Raw genomic sequence first — 19,408 nt, 5'->3', positions numbered from 1 at the left:
TAGAACTACATTTTTTATGCTATTATAGTGGTTTCTTTTTAAATTTTGATTTTCTAACTTTGTTCCTGGTATTTAGAAATAAAATTAAGGGTTTATATTGATTTTATTTCTATCAACCTCGTTAAACTTTCTTAACTATTTCATTTTTTAAGTGATTACTACGTTGTTGAAAACTAAATTTCCTCTTTGCCAGATTCAGCAGAGCCCTCAGGACAAAGCAGCTTTGGGCCTCAGGGCTCCCCTCCCACTCTGAGTGCCAGCCTTCACTTGGCTGTGACTCTCTTAGCCACTTTTATAGCTACCAGGTCTTCCTGCCTCCCAAGCCCTTTCTCTTTCCACTATACCACGCTGCCTCTCAAGTCTTCTCTTCACTGTAAAATGGAGAAAATTATGTTTAACTCAAGTAAATTGGAATGTGAAAGCCCTTTGGAAAATGAGGGGTATTCATTGTTAAGACCTGTGGTAGTGGGGGTTTGGTAGTAATGGTTTGGGCATGGACCTAGATGTTAGAGGTAGTGAGCTAGCTTTCCAGCACCTTTAATTAAACTACCTTTTCTTAGCTCAGAGAGGCAGTTTACCAAACTCTGCTACGCACCAGCATGTTTGGAAGAATAATCCCCGATTTGTGTTGAGTGGCTCTTTTGGGGAAAGAGATGATATGCTACCAGACCCTCTGCAAAAGGAGAAGCTTCTAAGTGAGTAAGAATCAGTGTGTATGACCTCAGAACCCTCACTGCCTTGAGCAGCAGCTCTAGGTATTCAGGAGAACATGGCCTAATGTAGGAGACGAGCAGCCTTGGCCACTGTTTCTGACATCACTCAAAACTGTTCTCTTTAGATCTGCTTTGGATCGTAGGTTTAAATTACAGTACATACATTCTGGGTCATCTTCCCCCGAATTGTTGGAAACTTTGTCAAGACTTTGGTCAAGAGTAAAACATTGACTTTTCACACAGGTTTGATGAATATATAGGGTGTCCCAAAAAATGTATACATATACTTTGAATAATTATAAAGGCAGTATTTCTTCAAATACATTTCATTTTCAAAATTGAGCTATCGGCTGTTAAAGTGTGTATACATTTTTTTGGGACACCCTATATTTGTTAAGGCTCTTTGCATAAGAGTGGTGGAAACCAATTTCAGGTAGCTTAAGCAAAAATAATTTTTTACAGGTATTCTGCAGGTTTCTTCTAGATTCCAAGGGCAGGAATTCAGTTGAATATCTCCCTCAATACATATTCAAGCAAACATCAATTTACTTGTCTTTACTCCATACCCTCCCTGTCCCCAGCCCAAGCTACCATCATTTCTCACTGTTAAAACAGCCTCATAATTGGTCTCCCAGCTGCTTCTCTTGTTCCATGATTTTCTTCTCAATGCATTTTCCACACAGCATTGTTCTTTTTTTATTTGCAGTGAGCATCTTTGTATATGTATTTTGACAAACTTTTTTGAGAAAATCTATAAGGTAAATTCTTAGCAGTGGGATTCTTAGATCAAGAGAATGTGAATTTAAATCATCCTAGATGCTGCTAGACTGCTTTCCAGAATGCTTGCACCAGTTTGCCTTCTTGCCAGCAGTGTCTGAGAGTGCGTGTTTACTTACACCTTTGCCAGGATGAGTGTGCAAACATATAAAAAACGGTCATCTGCTTGTCATTTTGATTTACATTTCTTTATGACATTGAACAGCTTTACCGTATTTTTAAATGTTTATTGCCCTCCCCCCCCCCCCCCAGTGAAACAGTGGGGAAAAGGTTTAGAAATAGAAATACTGGGCCCCGAAGGGGGGCAGGGCGGGGGGAGAGGGGGAGGGGAAACGGCAGAAAAAAAGAGACAGAGGTCACTGAGACACTGTGCCTCCTCTTCCCTCTTCTAGGGCCCACCTGTCTCCCTTCAGCTGTGCACAGACAGACAGAAGCTGTGAGCAGAGGTATTTCATGTCCCTCAGACCAGAACCTGTCTTCACCCCTGCTCTCCCCCCGAGCTATGGAGCACCACACTCAGGAGCCTTCAGCCTCTCCTTCCCCTGTCATTTTCAGTCTTCTCAGTCTTCCCATTTTCTTTCCCTTCTTTCCCCCTGAAAGCCTTTCTTTCCCTCCCTTTTTTTCTCATTCTCTGTTTCCCAAGAGCTCCCCTCTGTCCTGACCATCTCACCCTGTTTTGGAAGCCTCTCTGTCCTTTGAATGGTTATATTACAAACTTGAAATTTAATTTGCAGATTGTTTTTAATAAAGTTTTGTGGATATTTTTCTAAAATGCTAATGGGTGAATTAAAAGTGCCCTCTCCTGCCTCACTCTAAACAAAAGTAATAAAACACATTAAGTAACTTTTCATTCATTTGCAACCCACTGTTGAAACATCTTAGACCCATTAACTCTGACTTAAAAAAAGGAAAAGTTTCTTCTAATTTACTCTTAAAACTTTACATTCAAATATTTAATAGACTGTGTCAAATTTTAATTTTATTTTTATCATCTCAATACTACCATCCTGGACTAAGTCTCCTTGAGGAGAAACATGGCCTAGGATTGCACATCTGTGCCCTTATGTTAACACAGCATTTACAGTTACTTAGTGGTCATAGTGCAGGAAAGTTCCCACGGCCGAAAAAGAAGCCATTCATTCATTCCCTTGCTCTTTGGCAGGTTCCTTTATGCTGAGCTCACCACTTCTCAAGAGCAGACAGCTTCTTTATGATGAGTTTGGTGACGCAAACCCACGTCTTCAAGAACCCCGCAATCTCTTTGCCTTTTTCTCTGGCAGCGAGCCACTGCAGGCTCCAAGATGGCCCATAGAATGTGAGGTCATCAAGGAAAACATCCATCATATTGGTAATGTGACTCGTGTCGTGGTCTTGCTGTCCTGACCTTATTGTGAAGCCTCATAGTGTTAAGTCCTACTGCTGAAGTGCAGGCGGGACAGATTCAACATCTGTTATCTCGCCCAGAACGCCTGAGCTCTGGGAAACTGATACACTCAGCAGAGTCAAAAGTTACACTAATGGTAAACTAGAACGTTTGTTAGTTTATTGGAATGGAGGATACCTTGCTAGAGGTGAAATATCTTCATACTTAAATCTGTTTTCTAGGTTATTCCCATCTCAGTACTAATGTGCTTAGTTGAGTTTTATAAAAGTTGTATTTTTACCAGCCTTGGTATAGTTGATGCATACCATATATGTCAGAGCATAGTTTTTATTGTTTTAAATTATATTTTGAGTTTATTGGAGTTTTTTTAAAATGTTTTTAAAAGAGAGGAAGGGAGAGAGAGAGATAGAAACATCAATGAGGGAGAAACATCGATCAGCTGCCTCCCCCTTGTCCCACAACCAGGTCATGTGCCCTGACCAGGAATCAAGTGCAAACCCCTGACTTCTTGGTGTGTAGGATAATGCCCAACCAACTGAGCTACACCAGCTGGGCTATTGGAGTCTTTATGGGAATGGTAGAGACATTTTTTATAACATTACTGGTCATATCTTTGAGCTATTGGTGCAAATATAATCTTCACTCATTTTATGAAGTGTTTTCAGAAGTGGATTGCACTAAAAAGTGGGGACTTTTCTAATTGGTGGGACACTTAGACATCATGTCTCTGCTTTAGACTGCTGGATAAACAACATATATTATTCATTCAATAAATATTTATTAAGCATCTACCATATGCTAAGTACGGTGCTTAGTGTTAGAGAGACGGTGATGAACAGGATGGAGACATCCAGAGCCCACAGGCTATTGGGGAAGTTAAAGGTATAACCAGGCAGTTGCGTAGAGCTTGGTCCCTTTGGGAACACTTGACCTCAGCCTGGAAGATCAGTGAGGGTTTCCAAAAGGAGTTGAAACATCAGCTGAGTTGTGAAGGAGAAGTTAGGAGTAATCCAGCTGAGAGGGTCAAAGGAAAGTGTCCCAGTTAGAGGGGGCAGAAGAGCACGTCGTGTTTGGGCTTCCATGGAGCTCTGAGCATGAAAGATGAGGTGGCACTGAAATACAGGGATGGGCTTCGTGTCTTACCTGGGCACACAACTGCTCTTTGGTTGTTGGAAACATCGGGGGGGGGAGCATTTTGAATTGGCACAGTAGTTGAGAAGTCCTAAGTTCATCTGTTCCTGTCCTGTACAAGTTTTAGATAAACGTCCAAGTCGATCTGGCCAAACAGTAGGATTTTGTCATTCTCTATGTAAAATAGACTAAGGTAATCCCTATGAGGATGTTAGACTCAGTTCCAACAGGGAAATGAAAAGAGGGACATTGTAATCCTCTAAACCATTAAATGGTTTTAAAAAGCTGAAGTGTCCAAGCCTCATCATTCCCTGTCACCTTCAAGAAAAGAAGGCAGCATTGTCTTTTCCTGAGTTGTGTCTTTATACGCCCTTGGCTTTCATCCATGATGACTGTACTTAAAATGATGTTGAGAAATTGCCCAAATTCCATACGAGAAACCTTTTAGAATTTAATGTCGATGGAAAGGCCTTGTTTCCTCTCAAACAACTGATAGACTTGTTCCTCTGTGGTCATAAAAAGTATGTGACTGATCATATTTTTCTGATTTTAAAGGGAAGCTCAGGGCCAAATTTTGAAGAGTTAGTGCAGCAACTACACTGACCTTTCCGGCTTGCTTTTAAGTCTTCTATTTCAAGTCTATGTTTTTTGTTAAAAGTCTCCTCATAGTCTTATGGAAAGAAGCAAGACAACTTATAAACAAACTAGAAACTTAGGTTCTGATAAAGTGCTTTTTATATTAATTCTTATTTTGTACTTTTTAAATGTCTTCTTTCAGAGGGAGTCCCACCTCAACCAGAATATTTTTACCAGCCTACAGGAAATGAAAAGCTACCAGAAATTGTAGGAGAGGAAAAAGGCACAGTTGTCTATCAGTTAGATTCAGGTATTGTCATTGTACTGAACAGTGAGTAATGAATCAATCATGACAAGGTCATACATGTTTTCTGTAATAAATGTGATTTTTAAAATCCATAGTTCAGTGATAGATTGTCTTTTCCAAACCAACCTGAATGGGAGCCCTGATATTCATGGCCAATCAGCTTTAAATTTTCAATCTTTTTTTAAAATGATAGCACCTTTTTCATAATAGTTCCAGGTCCCTTTTACAGCCCCTCCCTTGTTACCCCTCTTCCTGAAACCCAGATGTTGGCTCTTTGGGGGACTTGTTCTTCTTTCCCCACCTCCTACTTGAGCTTTGGTGAGCACTTTATAGTGAGTGTGTATGACTGTCACTGACTGTGTGGTTTCCTGGGTGAAGGCTTCCTAGGGGCAGAAGCCATGTCTTTTATAAAAATATACAGAGCACTGTACCCAACAACAGCACCAAAATGCACGTTCTCTTCACGGGCACGTGGTGGATTCTCCAGTATACACCATATGCTAGGTTGTAAAGTAAGTCTGAATACCTGCCATTTAAAAGGACTGAAATGATGCAAAGTAAATTCTCTGACCACAACAGAATGACGTTTGAGAAATCCATAGATATTTGGAAGTTGAGCAACGCATTTCTAAGTAACCGGTAAGTTAAAGACACCACTATTTTGGAGTGAAAATAAAACAATATACAAAATTTATGGGATGCAGATAAAGCACAACAAGGTAAAATCATGGCTTTAAACACATATATTTGAAAGGAAGAGGAGGAGCCCAGAAGGGATTGTGGGAGAAAATCTCTTCTTTTCCGTGTGCCCACAGCCACCAGGAAAGCCAAGATGGGCGCTTACAAGTACTTCCAGGAGCTGTGGAGGAAGCAGCTTTCTTCTCAGGCCGCGCTGTTAGCAGTACTGCCAGCTCTCTGCACTCTACAGGCCCCCCCACCCGCCGGGCCTGACAAAGCGCAGCAGACTAATACAAAGCCAAGCAAGGTTATGTCATGTATCCAATTCATGTGCACTGTAGGGCTGCAAACACCCTGTTCCTATGGGTGTGACCTATTGCAAGTCTGTCTATCATGGTGTTAAACAGGTAAAGTTTGTCCAAAGGCTTCACTGAGGAGCAAGCTGGATGCCACTGTGGGGCTCCAGGAGTCCTGAATTCTTACTGGGTTGGTGAAGATTCCACATACAAATTCCTCAAGATTATCCTCATTGACCCATTCCATAAGTCTGTCACAAGGAATCCTGACACCCAGTGGATCACCAAACCAGTCCACAAGCTCAAGAAGAAGCAAGGGCTGACATCCATAGGCTGTAAGAGCCATGGCCTTAGAAAGGGCCACAGGTTCCACTACACCATTGATGGTTCTCCCTATGCAGCTTGGAGAAGGCTCAATACTCTAGCTCTACTGTTACCACTAATATGAGTAATGTTTGTAAAATTCATACCTAATAAGCAATTTAGGACAGTCAAAAAAAAGAGAAAGGAAGAAAGATCTGAAATCAAGTACCCAGGCATCCACCTTAATAAATTAGAAAAATCAGAGCAAAATAAATCCAAAGCAAGCAGAAGGAAGGAATCGATAAAGATAATGAAATAGGTGAAACAGAAATCAGAAAATAATAGAAAATTTCAACCCAAAAGTTGGTTCTCTGGAAGATAAACAAAATTGACAAAATAGCCCAAACAAGAAAAAATGAGAGGAGACATAATCAAAATCAAAATCAGCAGTGAAAGGGAACATAAACATCAACTCTACAGAAATCAACAGAACTACAAGGTAGTGCTAGTAACAACTAGCCAACAAATTAGCGTAGCTGAACAGGAACAATTGCTAGAAAGACACAGATTACCAAAACTGACTCAGGAAGAAATTAGAAGTCTGAATAGATTATAACAAAGAAATTGAATTAGTAATTTGAAATCTTCCCATAAAGAAATCCCTGGCCCAGATGGCTTGACAGGGTTTGCTTGAACTGTTTCAAACACTTAAAGATGAAATAGTACTAATTCCTTATAAACTTTGAAAACAGAGGAGGAGAGGGCAACATTTATCAATTCTGTTTGGTAAGCCAATATCATCCTGATACTGAAGCCAGACAAAGACATGAAGAAAACTATAGATCAATATTTCTCATGAACATAAATCCAAAAATTTTCAACAAAATGCCAGCAAACCAAACCAACAGCATGTTAAAAGGATTTTACACCAAGACCAAAGGGGGTCTGTCCCAGGAGTGCAAGGGTGGTTCACCAAAAGAAAATTAGTAGAACCACATCAGTAGAACAAGGGAAAAACAACCATCCCAGTGCGGAAAAAGCATCTGAGAAAATCCAGCCTTTCATGATAATATTCAGAAAGCCAGGACTAGAAGAGGATTCTCTCAACTTGATAAAGGGTATTTATGGAAAGAATGGGTCAACTTTACACCCACCAAAATGGCTGTAATGAAAATAGAGACAATAACAAGTGCTGGGGAGGATGTGGAGCGGGTAGTAACAAAACAACATTTAAGACCAAAAGGAAAGGTAATGTTAAAGAGCAATGAGCCAAGAAATGTAGTATGAACTTTCCCAAGGAAAGTTTTGAATTAATAATGCCAGGATCCCAAGTTAGTAATAGGGAGGGACACGGGAAGGTAAGGAAGCTGCCAACAAGGGCATCCCGTGTTCTCACCAAAAGTCATCGGGTGCTCATTACAACTTCTTAAAAGGAGTTCTCTGCAGGACCCCTCTCACTGCAGCAGGAGCTTTTGTGTCTCCTTCAATAAACTTGCTTTCGCTTAAAAAAACAAATAGTAATAGAAAGCAAAAAAAATATTCTCCTAATTTGAAAATCAATCTCTGCTAGATAATAATCAGAAAGGAACCCTATTTTTTTTTTTAATATATCTTTATTGATTTCATAGAGGAAAGGAGAGGGAGAGAGAGAGATAGAAACATCAATGATGAAAGGAGAGTCATTGATCGGCTGCAGCCCGCAACCCGGGTATGTGCTCTGACCCGGAATCGAACCCTGATCGCCTGGATCCTAGGTCGATGCTCAACCACTGAGCCACGCCCGGCCGGGCAGGGACCCTATTTTATTAGAAGAGGAATCTGTACTAAGTTTAGTTAGTAGAAATAGAATGTGTTAAAGAAGTGACATGAGGGGAGGCTTTTGGAGAAACCACCAGACATGGAAGGGAGGGCAGTGTGTTTACAGCCCTTAACTGGAAGAATACCCTGGGCAGTGACTCCCGAGGACCCAGCTGAGATGGGACTGCGCACTCTCCACCCCCAGTTGCCTTGATAGGGGTGCTCCTGTTAACAATACGGTGGAGAGAGCTGTAAGTGAAGTAAATGAGGTAGAGCAATTCACAGTCTACCTAGCTCCACCTGTGGAATGTCCGATGAGTTTGGGAATATTAAAACAGTATGTGATTGTAAGTGGGTAGACTCAGGTTACAAATAATAGATGTGCTATTCCTACAACCTCGAGAAACTCTTGGGATTACAAGCCTCTTTTACAGGATTGGAGTCATTTTCAGTAAAGCAGATGACTGAGAATCCACATTGCTTCATCTGTTCCGGTCAGAGATACTTCTGCGTATCTTCCCAGGAGGGAACCCCGGGGCCAAGAGCACTTCCTCCTGATATGGCAGCTCTTGTGAATTGCTGTCCTGTTAACACACTGTTGTGGCCGCAGCCTTGATCTTGTCCTTTGGATTCATCAAGGAGAATTGAGCCCACCTAATTGGAGGAATAAAGAAGCAGAAAACTGAGAAGATGGGGCTCCAGAGGGAATTGGGGAGTATGTCAGTTTAGGGGCTCCCCAGCAACTACATGCTATGAGAATATTGCAGAGGAAATTGGTTTTGTTTTTTGAGAAATGTTACTGTGGGCTATGAATTGGATCTTTAATGTTACCTAAGAGACTCGAGAAAATACTGAAATTTCTACATTAATGGCATCTGGTTGCTACTCTGGCTGGTTTCATGAAGAGACTGAACCATGTGGGTCCCCAGCTTTTACTTGGATGACACAGACTCTTGGCTGCCGCTTCTGCTCCTTCCTCTGTGCTTGTTGTCTTCTTTCACCCACAAACATGCCTGATTTCTCCTTCGCTCTCACTTATCCAAGTGTTTATTATAAAGTGTCCACAATGACATGGTTGCATAGGAGCAAAAGTCATCATAATGTGACTGTATTTACTAATGAACTGGCTACTAACATAGTCAGGCCCCACACATATGACTGTGTGTTTAATGCTCCAAGGTCAGCATCTTTGATGATGTCAGCCACTTGCTGATGGGTGGATATCGTTATCATCTGATAATATGCAAATGAAGTAAAAACTAATTGCAAAGTGAAATTATGATTCTTAACAAGAGATGCAGGATTTTGTGAAGTTGATGAATGTTAGAGAATTGCTTGAATCACTTGCAAAGCAACTGACAAATGAGAACCTAGAAATGGGTTATCAGTTAACTATGAAAAAGAAAATCAACAAAAAATGGGAAAAATAGGTTCTTCTAGACACAAAAATGAGAATACTGTGAAACACAGAGAAGTCCTTGGGGGAAACTGTGGCACCCTAACACTATGAAGCCCGGACTCAGGGTTGTCATGTGGCTCTCACTGAATTTGTCTGAAAAATTGCAGCCCCACCAAAAAAATTAACAATTGAGGCTTTATTATTCCAAGTATTAGAAAGAGGTTGTGATTATAATATAAATTTTGTTAAATAAGATAAAATAAATTTTATAATTTTTTGTTTATTTTCATTTTTAAAATTAAAATTTCAATTGTAATCTTTCTTCTCACTAATAACTATGATGTTTTGGTTCCTTTATCAGGGGCATTCACCCATGCCAATTCTTCTCAAACTTACATTTTTGTTATATTTAAATGTGGAAACATTATACCAATAAATGTTAGGGAGTGTACTACATTTTCTCTGTTTTGTTTTTCCTTTCATCTTTTTTTTTTTAAATCCTCTCCCAAGGATATTTTTTCCATTGCTTTTCAAAGATAGTGGAAGGTGGGGAGAGAGAGAGAGAAACACCAATGTGAGAGATTGGTTGCCTCCCACACGCGCCGTGACCTGAGCCAGGATCGAGCCTGCACCCGAGGCATGTGCCCTTGGCCAGAATCAAACCTGGGACCCTTCAGTCTGTAGGCTGACACTCTAACCACTAAGCTAGACTGGCCAGGGCTCCTTTCATCTTTTTTAAATTAATAAATAGGTGCTATTTGTTTTGTGTTTTTAAATAAGATTGCAGATGTTTTCAGATGCTCCATTTAGAATATTATCTTTTACCAACATCCTTTTAAATTAGGATTCAAATGGGCGGCGCAAGCAGTACCTGGGCTGACAAGGGTAGCCTGTAGCAAAAGGAAGTGCTCTCAACAGGCCTTCAAAGAAATACACTTTTTTTTAAAAATATATCTTTATTGATTTAAGAGAGAGAGGAAAGGAGAGGGAGAGAGAGAGAGATAGAAACATCAATGATGAGAGAGTCATTGATCAAGCCCACAACCCGGGCATGTTCCCTGACCGGGAATCGAACCCCGATCGCCTGGATCCTAGCTTGACGCTCAACCACTGAGCCACGCCCGGCCAGGCAAAGAAATACACTTTAAAATGAAAAGTTCCAGCATGGACAACTGCAAATGTGAATATTTATTGTTGTTAACCTAGAGCAGCACTGCTAAACACACAGAGGGAGGGGCACAATGAATATTGCCTGATGATGGGTTCTGAGAGGAATGTGGCTAAATACGTCTGTCTCATCCTCAGTGCCCACCAAAGGCTCCTATTTCACCAGTTCCAGAGTGGGGGGCAAGCGGGGAATTATCAAGGAACTCGCTGTCACACTGCAAGGGCCAGAAGATAACACTCTCCTGTTTGAATCCAGGTTCGAGAGTGGGAATCTGCAGAAAGCTGTCAGAGTGTGAGTAACAAAGCGGGTTCACCCAGAGGGATTGTGATTAAAGAGACTGAGAAGTGTTTTCAAGGACTACGTTGGGGGTCAGGAGTGTTTCTGAAAGAGAGAGGTGAAGGGAAATGGTTGTGAGGATGATAAGAAATGGAATGATTTTAGCTCATATTTTTCCCCAGAATAAAAATTTATCTAAATGGTTTTTTCCTGCTTATAAAAGAAATTAGTGCTCATTTAAAGTTTGTATTAATAAAAATACATAGCATAAAATTGAGTCCTATAATCATGCCTCCCATGTGCAGCAATTGATAACAGTTTGATGTATATGCATTAATTTTTTTCTTTCTGTGTGTGTAATACACACAAATATATATTTTTAAAAATAGGATAATGGTGTATATACTGTTTTGCAAATTGTTTTTTGCCACTTAATACATTTTAAATGTTTTTCTATGACAATAGCACAAATACATCCTCTTATTTTTCAGTATTTCATAGTATTCTATTGAGTGGATATGCCACAGCTTATTTAACCTGCTCCCAACAGAGGAGAAATTAAGATATTTACAATTTTTTGTTAAATGAATGAACAGAATTCACAGCCTTGTGCATATATATTTTTAAGTATTTGTGGTGTTATGGAATAAATTCTGATATAAAATTGGTAGGTCAGAGGGTCTAAACACTAAGAATTGCTAGTTTTTGCCATATTGCCCCCCAGTGTGACTTCAGTTCCCATTAACAGTGTATGAGAGTGCCAGTTTCCCAATGTTGAGGTGTTGGTGAGATGGAGGGGAAAAACCACATCCTATTTTAATCTGTATTTCTTTCATGATGCATGTGGATGAATATCTGTTCATGTTTTTGGCATTTATATTTTCTCTTCTGCAAGTTAGTCCTATTTCTTTTCAATAAGGTACGTGCATTCCAGCAAAGCCCTCTTATCTTCAAACAGTTAATGATCAGAGATAAAAATATCACGGGAAGCTTACGGGCCTGGTCCATGCTGGTGATGTCCAGGATGTAGGCACAGTCAGCAGAGGGCTCCGGCTTCACTGCCGTTCAGTGTGTTTCAGAGAAATGGACTGAAGTGGTTGGAAACTGCTACTGGCTGCTCTAGAGATATCAAGGGGCTCAGCACGCCCAGCACATCCTGTGTGGCATGTGAATGTTGAGAATCTTCTGCCCCACCCTAAATACACTTTCTTTCCCCAAGTTCCTGTTAGCCTAATATAAGAATTGGAGCAGTAGGTAAATTAGAAAATAAATGTTTGATGTAGCAGGCTTTCTATTGTAATAAGGTCTCTTTTTACCAGGGAAAAACAATGTTTTTTCAGATTAGCTTTTTGAGGGAGGTGTTACAGAGATATTCTATATCTTCATTGCAGAGATACCTATGAGTATGAACTCACCTTGCGAACTGACCTCTACACAAACAAACACACTCAGTGGTTTTATTTTCGCGTTCAGAACACCAGAAAAGATGCCACCTATCGCTTCACCATTGTCAACCTGCTAAAACCCAAGAGCCTTTATACCATAGGGATGAAGCCACTCATGTACTCCCAACTGGATGCCGACACCCACAGCATTGGCTGGAGAAGAGAAGGAAATGAAATCCAGTACTACAAGAACAACGTGGACGATGGGCAGCAGCCCTTTTACTGTCTCACGTGGACCATTCAGTTTCCACATGACCAAGACACTTGCTTCTTTGCACACTTCTACCCGTATACATACACAGATTTGCAGTGCTACCTCCTGTCGGTGGCAAACAACCCCGTCCAATCTCAGTTCTGCAAGCTCCGAACTTTATGCAGGAGCCTAGCAGGAAACACCGTCTACCTGCTCACCATCACCAACCCATCCCGGACCCCTCAGGAGGCTGCTGCAAAGAAAGCCGTGGTCTTGAGCGCCAGGGTCCACCCCGGGGAAAGCAATGGCTCCTGGATCATGAAAGGCTTTTTGGACTTCATTCTTAGCAGCTCCCCAGATGCCGAGCTCCTCAGGGATATCTTTGTCTTCAAAGTGGTTCCCATGTTAAATCCAGATGGAGTCATTGTGGGGAATTACCGGTGTTCACTGGCTGGAAGGGACTTGAACAGGCATTATAAAACCATTCTGAAGGACTCTTTCCCTTGCATCTGGCACACCAGGGTCATGGTCAAGAGGTGAGCCCCTCGTCTGTTGAACTTTCTCTGGTTGCTGTGAGCACTATCTAATGCTGGGGCCTGGAGGAGGCATTGAGGTCTCCTCTAATGTTGCAGGAATTGGAAATGGCTTTAGAGATAGTCCTTACCATTCTCTTTGTAGTCATACGGGATTGTTCATTTTTAAACTTTTAAATCAGGTCTTATCTTTGGGTTGAAACTGGACATGCAACATTTCAGCCAGAGGTGTTTCACTTAGAAGTGAAATGATTGAATGAAAAAGGTCAGAAGTCAGAGGAGTTCATAGGTCTTCACAATGGGACTTGTGTAATAATAATAGTATGTACCAATTATAGTACTAGTTTTCTATGAGATGACAGGCAGTATTCTCAGTGCTTTACACGTATGAGCCATGGGGTAGGCACAATCAACAGCCCCATTTTTTATATGATAAGGAAATTAAGGCCCAGAAAGGTTAAGTAATTTGCTCAAGGTCATTCAGCCTAGCCTACCTAGTAAGTAACTGAGTAGATGTTTACACACAGGCACCCTGGTTCCAGCATCTGAGTTTCTTTCTTTTTTTTTAATATATCTTTATTGGTTTCAGAGAGAGGAAGAGAGGGGAGGAGGAGAGAGAGATAGAAACATCAATGATGAGAGAGTCATCATTGATCGGCTGCCTCCTGCACACCCCCGACTGGGGATTAAGCCCACAACCTGGGCATGCGCCCTGACCAGGAATCGAACCTCGATCTCCTGGATCCTAGGTCGATGCTCAACCACTGAGCCACGCTGGCTCGGCCAGCGTCTGAGTTTCTTATTACCATCTTATATTGCCTGTCATGAAGAGAGAGTAGTAAATCAGCATTTGTCAAGCCTTACATAAAAGCAGTGGAAGGCTATGATGCTATCGCACCCAGCTCAGAGAAGCGTCTGTGTCACTGGAAATGACACTGCAGCACATAAGAATGTGTGAGTGCGCACCTTCTAACCCTCCCTGGGAAAGGCCGAGCAGTGTTGGGCTGGTAACAAAATGGTTAAGAGCGTAGGTTTGGGAATCAGATAAGCCTGAGCTGGAGACGCAGTTTAATTATTGGCTGGTCCTGTGACCTTGGACCTTGACCTCTATGCTTCAGCTTTCTTACCTGTAGAATGGGGATAACAACACCACCTGCCTTGGGTGGTTACTGTGAGGATTACATGAGATTACCCATGTAGTCTGTTTAGCATAGAGCCCAGCACACTTAACGTGTGGACCCGTTGCTATCTTACTCTTCATCCTGCCATCATTATGAGGAAGGTGACCTCAGCTGGAAGACTGAGTAAGTGTCCTGGGTGATCAGGAGACCAGGAAGATCTGAGCCTTATAGGAACCAGCTCTGGAAAGTGAGGCCCCAAGGCTTTCTTTGGTTCTGTCTTTTTTATCCCTGCAGTTACAGCCTCTCTACCTCTCCCCCTCTTTCCACATGTCTGCACCAGGGTGGACTTTCTTTCAGTAGATTTTCTCTGCTTCCTTGTCAACTCACACAAGGCCTACCCACTGCCCCTTTGCACATCATAGGGTCCTCGAAAGGCCACAGGGGTTGAAATTTTCTTAGAAGGCAAGGTATCAACAGACATACTTAAGGAAGAGACTAAAAAATCCTTTATTATTTCCATGCATTTGGATGTCCACTGAGTCCTTTGTTTGCCCCCTCGATAGGCTCCTTAAAGAAAGGGAGGTTCTCCTGTATTGTGATTTCCATGGCCACAGCCGTAAGAACAACATCTTTCTGTACGGCTGTAATAGCAACGACCGCAAGTACTGGCTTCATGAGCGAGTCTTTCCTTTCATGTTAAGCAAAAATGCACCAGACAAGGTAAGCACGTGAGGTAATTTTCTGTCCGTTGACGAAGGAAGAAGGGAACTCTGCTCCCTGCGTGGAATAGTGTTTGATTTGCCACTTTGTATCTCTTTTTATTATCTTGGGTTAATCCCAGCAACTTGGACTTGAAGAATTTAGAAAGATATGGTTTTAAGAATTATTCTGTGTCCACCAACTGATGAACAGATAAATAAAATACAAGTATGTCCACACTATGAAATGTTGTTCGGCAATAAAAAGAACTGACTGCTGCTTCATTAGGATGTGGAGGAACCTTCAAAACATGCTAAGTGAAAGAAAAGACACAAAAGGCCACATATTGCATGATTCCATTCTGTGCAATGCCATAGAGGCAGAGAGTAGTTTAGTGATTGCCGAGGGCTGAGGCAGGGTGGCAGGGGGAGGGACTGCTAAGGGTACTGGGTATCTTTTGGGGTACTGAAAATGTTCTAAACTTACATGACAACTCTGTGAATATACTTAAACCATTGAATTGTGTACTTTAAATGTGTGGGTTTTATGGTATATGAGCTATATCTCAGTAAAGGTGATTTTTAAAAATTGCTCTGGCTGCTTTTCCTGAGCACAAGTTCAGACTCTTAGTAGTAAAGTTACCTATCATGTTAATAGTAGTTACCTTATCCTGTGATTTGCAGTGGAAGCAGGGATTAAAGGACAAACAAAATGCTAATATTGCCTGGCTGGGAATGGCTCAGCTGCTGAGCATCAACCTAGGATCCAGGAGATCAAGGTTCGATTCTGGGTCAGAGCACATGCTCGGGTCGCAGGCTCGATCCCCGGGGGGTGCCATGCAGGATGACTCTTACCATTGATGTTCTTATCTATCTCTCCCTCTCCCTTCGTCTCTCTGAAATCAATAAAGATATATTTTAAAAAAAAAAAAAGCTAATGTTACATGAGCCTCCACAGAAAAGTTTATGTAATACAAGATCACAAATAATGAAGATATTAAAGAGCTAATGAAAACAAGTTTTAATAGTTGGCTGAATAACAGCTCCATGACAGCAGGGCATACACAGTATCTGCATTGGTTTAGAAGTTGGTTTTCAGTATCATAAATACATCCACAAAATGTAACTTTCACTAGAAAGAAGGAATTAGGTTGGATTTAGGAAAGTATTTAAATGATAGTACAAATTTTCTCACAAAGATAGTTAAGGCAAATATTTTATATCTGCTGCTCTTATTGTAAAAAAAAAAGAAAAAGCCTTTCTTTTTCTTCCTCTCTCCTTCCCTTCCTTCCTTCATTCCTTTCTTTTTCCCTTTCTTTAATATTTCTGTCTATTTTTTCCAGGTATCCCTTTCTTCAAATGAAATCACATCTAGAACCCAGTATCTAAAACAATTATAAGCAGAGCTGCACTATTGAAGAGGGATAGAAGGCTGAAACCCTGCCCGTTCTGCCTCTGCCCTCGGTCCTTGGACAGGAATGCCCCGAGGCTCCTCAGTAGAACCCCTGGATTCTATAGAGCACAAGTTAGAAACCACTAGGTAGTGAGATAGCTCCCAACTGTAAAGCATCTTCAGCAGGATGGGCTAGGTGCCAAGCGGAATAGGTTGGGATAAGTGCCAAGCATATGTGACAGACTCCAAGAGCAGAGAGAGTGTTGGGTGGTCATGAAAGACAGTGGAGGACAGTGAACTCCGAGCTCAGAAAGTTGGCATAAGGGAGCGAGAAAGTTCCAGGCAGAGACTGTAGGGCTGAGGCACACACAGATTACATACAGAGGATAGACCCAACTAGACCCAAGGGTTCAAACTGGGGAGGAGTAGAAAATAAGTCTTAGAAAGGCTGGCTACTGCATTGAATGCCAAAGTAAGCCAGCATTCCCAAACAGGCATTCAAGGAACCCTAGTCCTGCAAAATGTTCTCAGGAAGGTGGGGAAGAGAAGGAAGGGTTCATGGGCAATGAAAAGCAGTATCTCCCTCTCCTTTGGAGGGTCACAGTCCACAATAGCATGTTAAATACTCTGAGAGGTGCTGCAGAGGAAGCCTGTTCAATTTTGTTAGCCCTTTATCTCCCTGGTGAACATGACCACAGTACTCATGTTCACCTCTGTAATACCCTTAGAATCAGTATTTTATGGAACATGCTTTAGGAAATAATATATAGATCCCAAGGGAACCATTCTTGTATCATATCAATAAGTTTTAAGTAACTTACATTTGCCAGTTTATGATTAACAGAGGATTTGGATTTCTCTCCAGTTCTCTTTTCATAGTTGTAATTTTAAGGTCCAAAAGAGCAAAGAAGGAACGGGACGAGTTGTGATGTGGCGGATGGGAATCCTGAACAGCTACACCATGGAGTCCACCTTTGGCGGGTCCACCCTGGGTGAGCTCACTTCTGTAGATCATAGGCTACCATGGCCCGGGAGCCACGCAAAGTATTGGGGAGTTGAAATCCCTTTTAGTGTTGGGGAGAGAATTGACCTAGAGGATTTTCTTGTCTGTGCCTTATGCCAAATTTGAGTACCCAAAACATGCGTGTGAAATAAAATATTTGATGGGGCAGTGTATCATAGTGGTTGCTATGGACCTGGAATCTGGCAGATCTGGGTTTGAATTTCAGCTCCATTTACAAGTTGTGTGATCCTGGGTAAGTTACTTAACTCTTTGAACCTCAGTATCCTTTAACTGTTAGTGAGAGTACCTGCGTTATAGGTACTGCTTAATGAGACAGTGCATGTAAAGCACTCGGCACAGTTCCTGCCACAGAGTAAAACTTCATCACTGTAGTCATAATTTCATAATTATGGCCATCATGGTTGTAAACTTTTTCATTGTCAAAGGTTCTTCTGAACCAAACTAAAACTAGGAGAGAAGCCCTGTCTAAAAGCATAATATTTTAGAATCAGAGGTGGTGTTTTTAATGACATATTTGTAAATTAGATCTGCATTTATTTGCTCATTAAGATTTCATAAGAAATGTTTATGGATTTTTTTCCAGGCAATAAAAGAGACACTCATTTTACCACTGAGGATCTGAAGTCCCTAGGCTATCACGTCTGTGACACCCTCCTGGATTTCTGTGACCCCGACCGAACCAAGGTAAACACAGTGTTTCAAGAAGTGGTGATGCTCCCACTGTGATCAGTTTCCCATGGTCCAAAGTCGGTTCAGTGGGATTTCAGGTGATCCTTATTTCCTCTTAATGTTTTTCCAGAGTTTTTATAATCAAACAAAATAAGAAAGGCCCAGCCTGCACTTTCTCAGCAAATGGTAAGACCTCAATTCACCAAGAAGATAGAGGCCCTTTCCTCCAGCCCACCCACCTCTCCCTCATGCCCAGGCACACACATGGCAGCCACCATTCTTGCTTCCCTTTCTCCTATTTCAGAAAATTAGCTGTCCTTTCTTTTCTCCAAAATAACCCTGCCCTTTGTACACTTGCTAACCTCCCCTCCGGCCTCCCTGAGGCCCTCCATGCATAGTAACCTCCCCTCTTTATTGTAGCCTCAGTTTCCCCTTTCTTCTTCCCCTCAGCTGCGAATGTTCTCAGGCTGCTTCTATCCTAAATCCTTTGGCCTTGTTTCCTTGGCAGGTTAGTACCGTTTCCCTTCATCACTCAACTTCTTAGAAAGGAATCTGTACTCATGGTCCCTAACTCCTCTCTCAGACCCCCTCTGAAACGCCGGCCCTGGGAACACATGATATGCACCACTCTGGATGCAACCGTTTAACAAAAAATATTTAAAGGAGAATTTGACCACAACATGGCCCATTAAATCATATTTGCCACAGGCCAAAATCTGAACAACCCCATTCTAACTTTTTCTTCCTTGCTACTCAGAAATAAAATAAATCAGACCTTGGCATTGTTTAAGAACTTTATTATTGGCTATAGCCAGGGAAAAGTGGCTAAAGCAGTACTCGTTGGTGTTCTGCCCCAAAACAATTCTTTTTTTAAAAAAACTATTTTATTTTTATTGTTGACATTATTCCAGATGTCCCCTTTCCCCGCCCTTTGCCCACCTCCACTCAGAACCACCCACCCTGGCCCTCAGCACACTGTCGTCTGTGTCCGTGGGCTGTGCAGATGTTTCCTTTGGCTGTTCACCTTCTTTCATCCTGTCTGCCCTCTGCCCCTCCCTTCTGACAGCTGCCAGTCTTTTCCATGCATCCAAGCCTCTTTCTATTTTGTTCGTCGGTTTATTTTGTTCATTAGATTTCACATATAAATAAGATCATATGGTACTTGCCTTTCTCTGACTGGCTTATTTCACTTAGCATAATGCTCTCCAGGTCCACCTGTGCTGTCCCAAAGGGTAAGAGCTCCTTCTTTTCTACGGCTGCGTAGTAACACTTCTTTGCATTCTCGCAGCTCGTGTAGCTATCTGTTAACACGTCCTTAGTAGCAGACTTTACAGCTTACTCATCTTTTCTTTTTTAATTTTTGTAGTCCTCACTCGAGGATATGTTTTTATTGATTTTTAGAGAGAAAGAAGGGAAGGAGAGGGAGAGAGAAAGAGATGAGAGAGAACCATTGATGGGCTGCCTCCTGCACCCCGCTACTGGGAATCGAACCCGAAACCTCTTGGTGTACGGGATGACTCTCCAACC

The 19,408-nt window shown here is 41.7% G+C and overlaps 1 protein-coding gene and 1 pseudogene across 8 annotated transcripts in view; both read left to right on the top strand.

Moving 5' to 3' along the window:
* Positions 1 to 19,408, top strand: part of AGBL2 (AGBL carboxypeptidase 2) — a 32,783-nt gene that overhangs the window by 1,598 nt on the left and 11,777 nt on the right. For 3 of the 7 annotated variants that reach the window (XM_081154622.1, XM_081154623.1, XM_081154625.1), the window contains 9 exons: positions 561 to 695; positions 1,883 to 1,936; positions 2,653 to 2,838; positions 4,784 to 4,891; positions 10,667 to 10,820; positions 12,197 to 12,979; positions 14,661 to 14,817; positions 17,054 to 17,180; positions 17,796 to 17,896. In XM_081154622.1, the coding sequence (XP_081010748.1) occupies positions 561 to 695; positions 1,883 to 1,936; positions 2,653 to 2,838; positions 4,784 to 4,891; positions 10,667 to 10,820; positions 12,197 to 12,979; positions 14,661 to 14,817; positions 17,054 to 17,180; positions 17,796 to 17,896 (1,805 nt within the window). The remainder of the gene's footprint in view (positions 1 to 560; positions 696 to 1,882; positions 1,937 to 2,652; positions 2,839 to 4,783; positions 4,892 to 10,666; positions 10,821 to 12,196; positions 12,980 to 14,660; positions 14,818 to 17,053; positions 17,181 to 17,795; positions 17,897 to 19,408) is intronic. The other 4 variants (XM_081154626.1, XM_081154627.1, XM_081154624.1 and 1 more) reach the window with 3 other exon arrangements.
* LOC308565446 (large ribosomal subunit protein eL15 pseudogene) lies at positions 5,721 to 6,393 on the top strand (annotated as a pseudogene). The gene has a single exon. The product of its transcript is annotated as a large ribosomal subunit protein eL15 pseudogene (transcript).

The sequence above is a fragment of the Miniopterus schreibersii genome (genome assembly GCF_964146895.1).
Source record: "Miniopterus schreibersii genome assembly, chromosome: 12".
Classification (NCBI taxonomy): Eukaryota; Metazoa; Chordata; class Mammalia; order Chiroptera; family Miniopteridae; genus Miniopterus; species Miniopterus schreibersii.
Note: the sequence above shows the minus strand (reverse complement) of the source record. Positions and strands in the feature narration are given on the sequence as shown.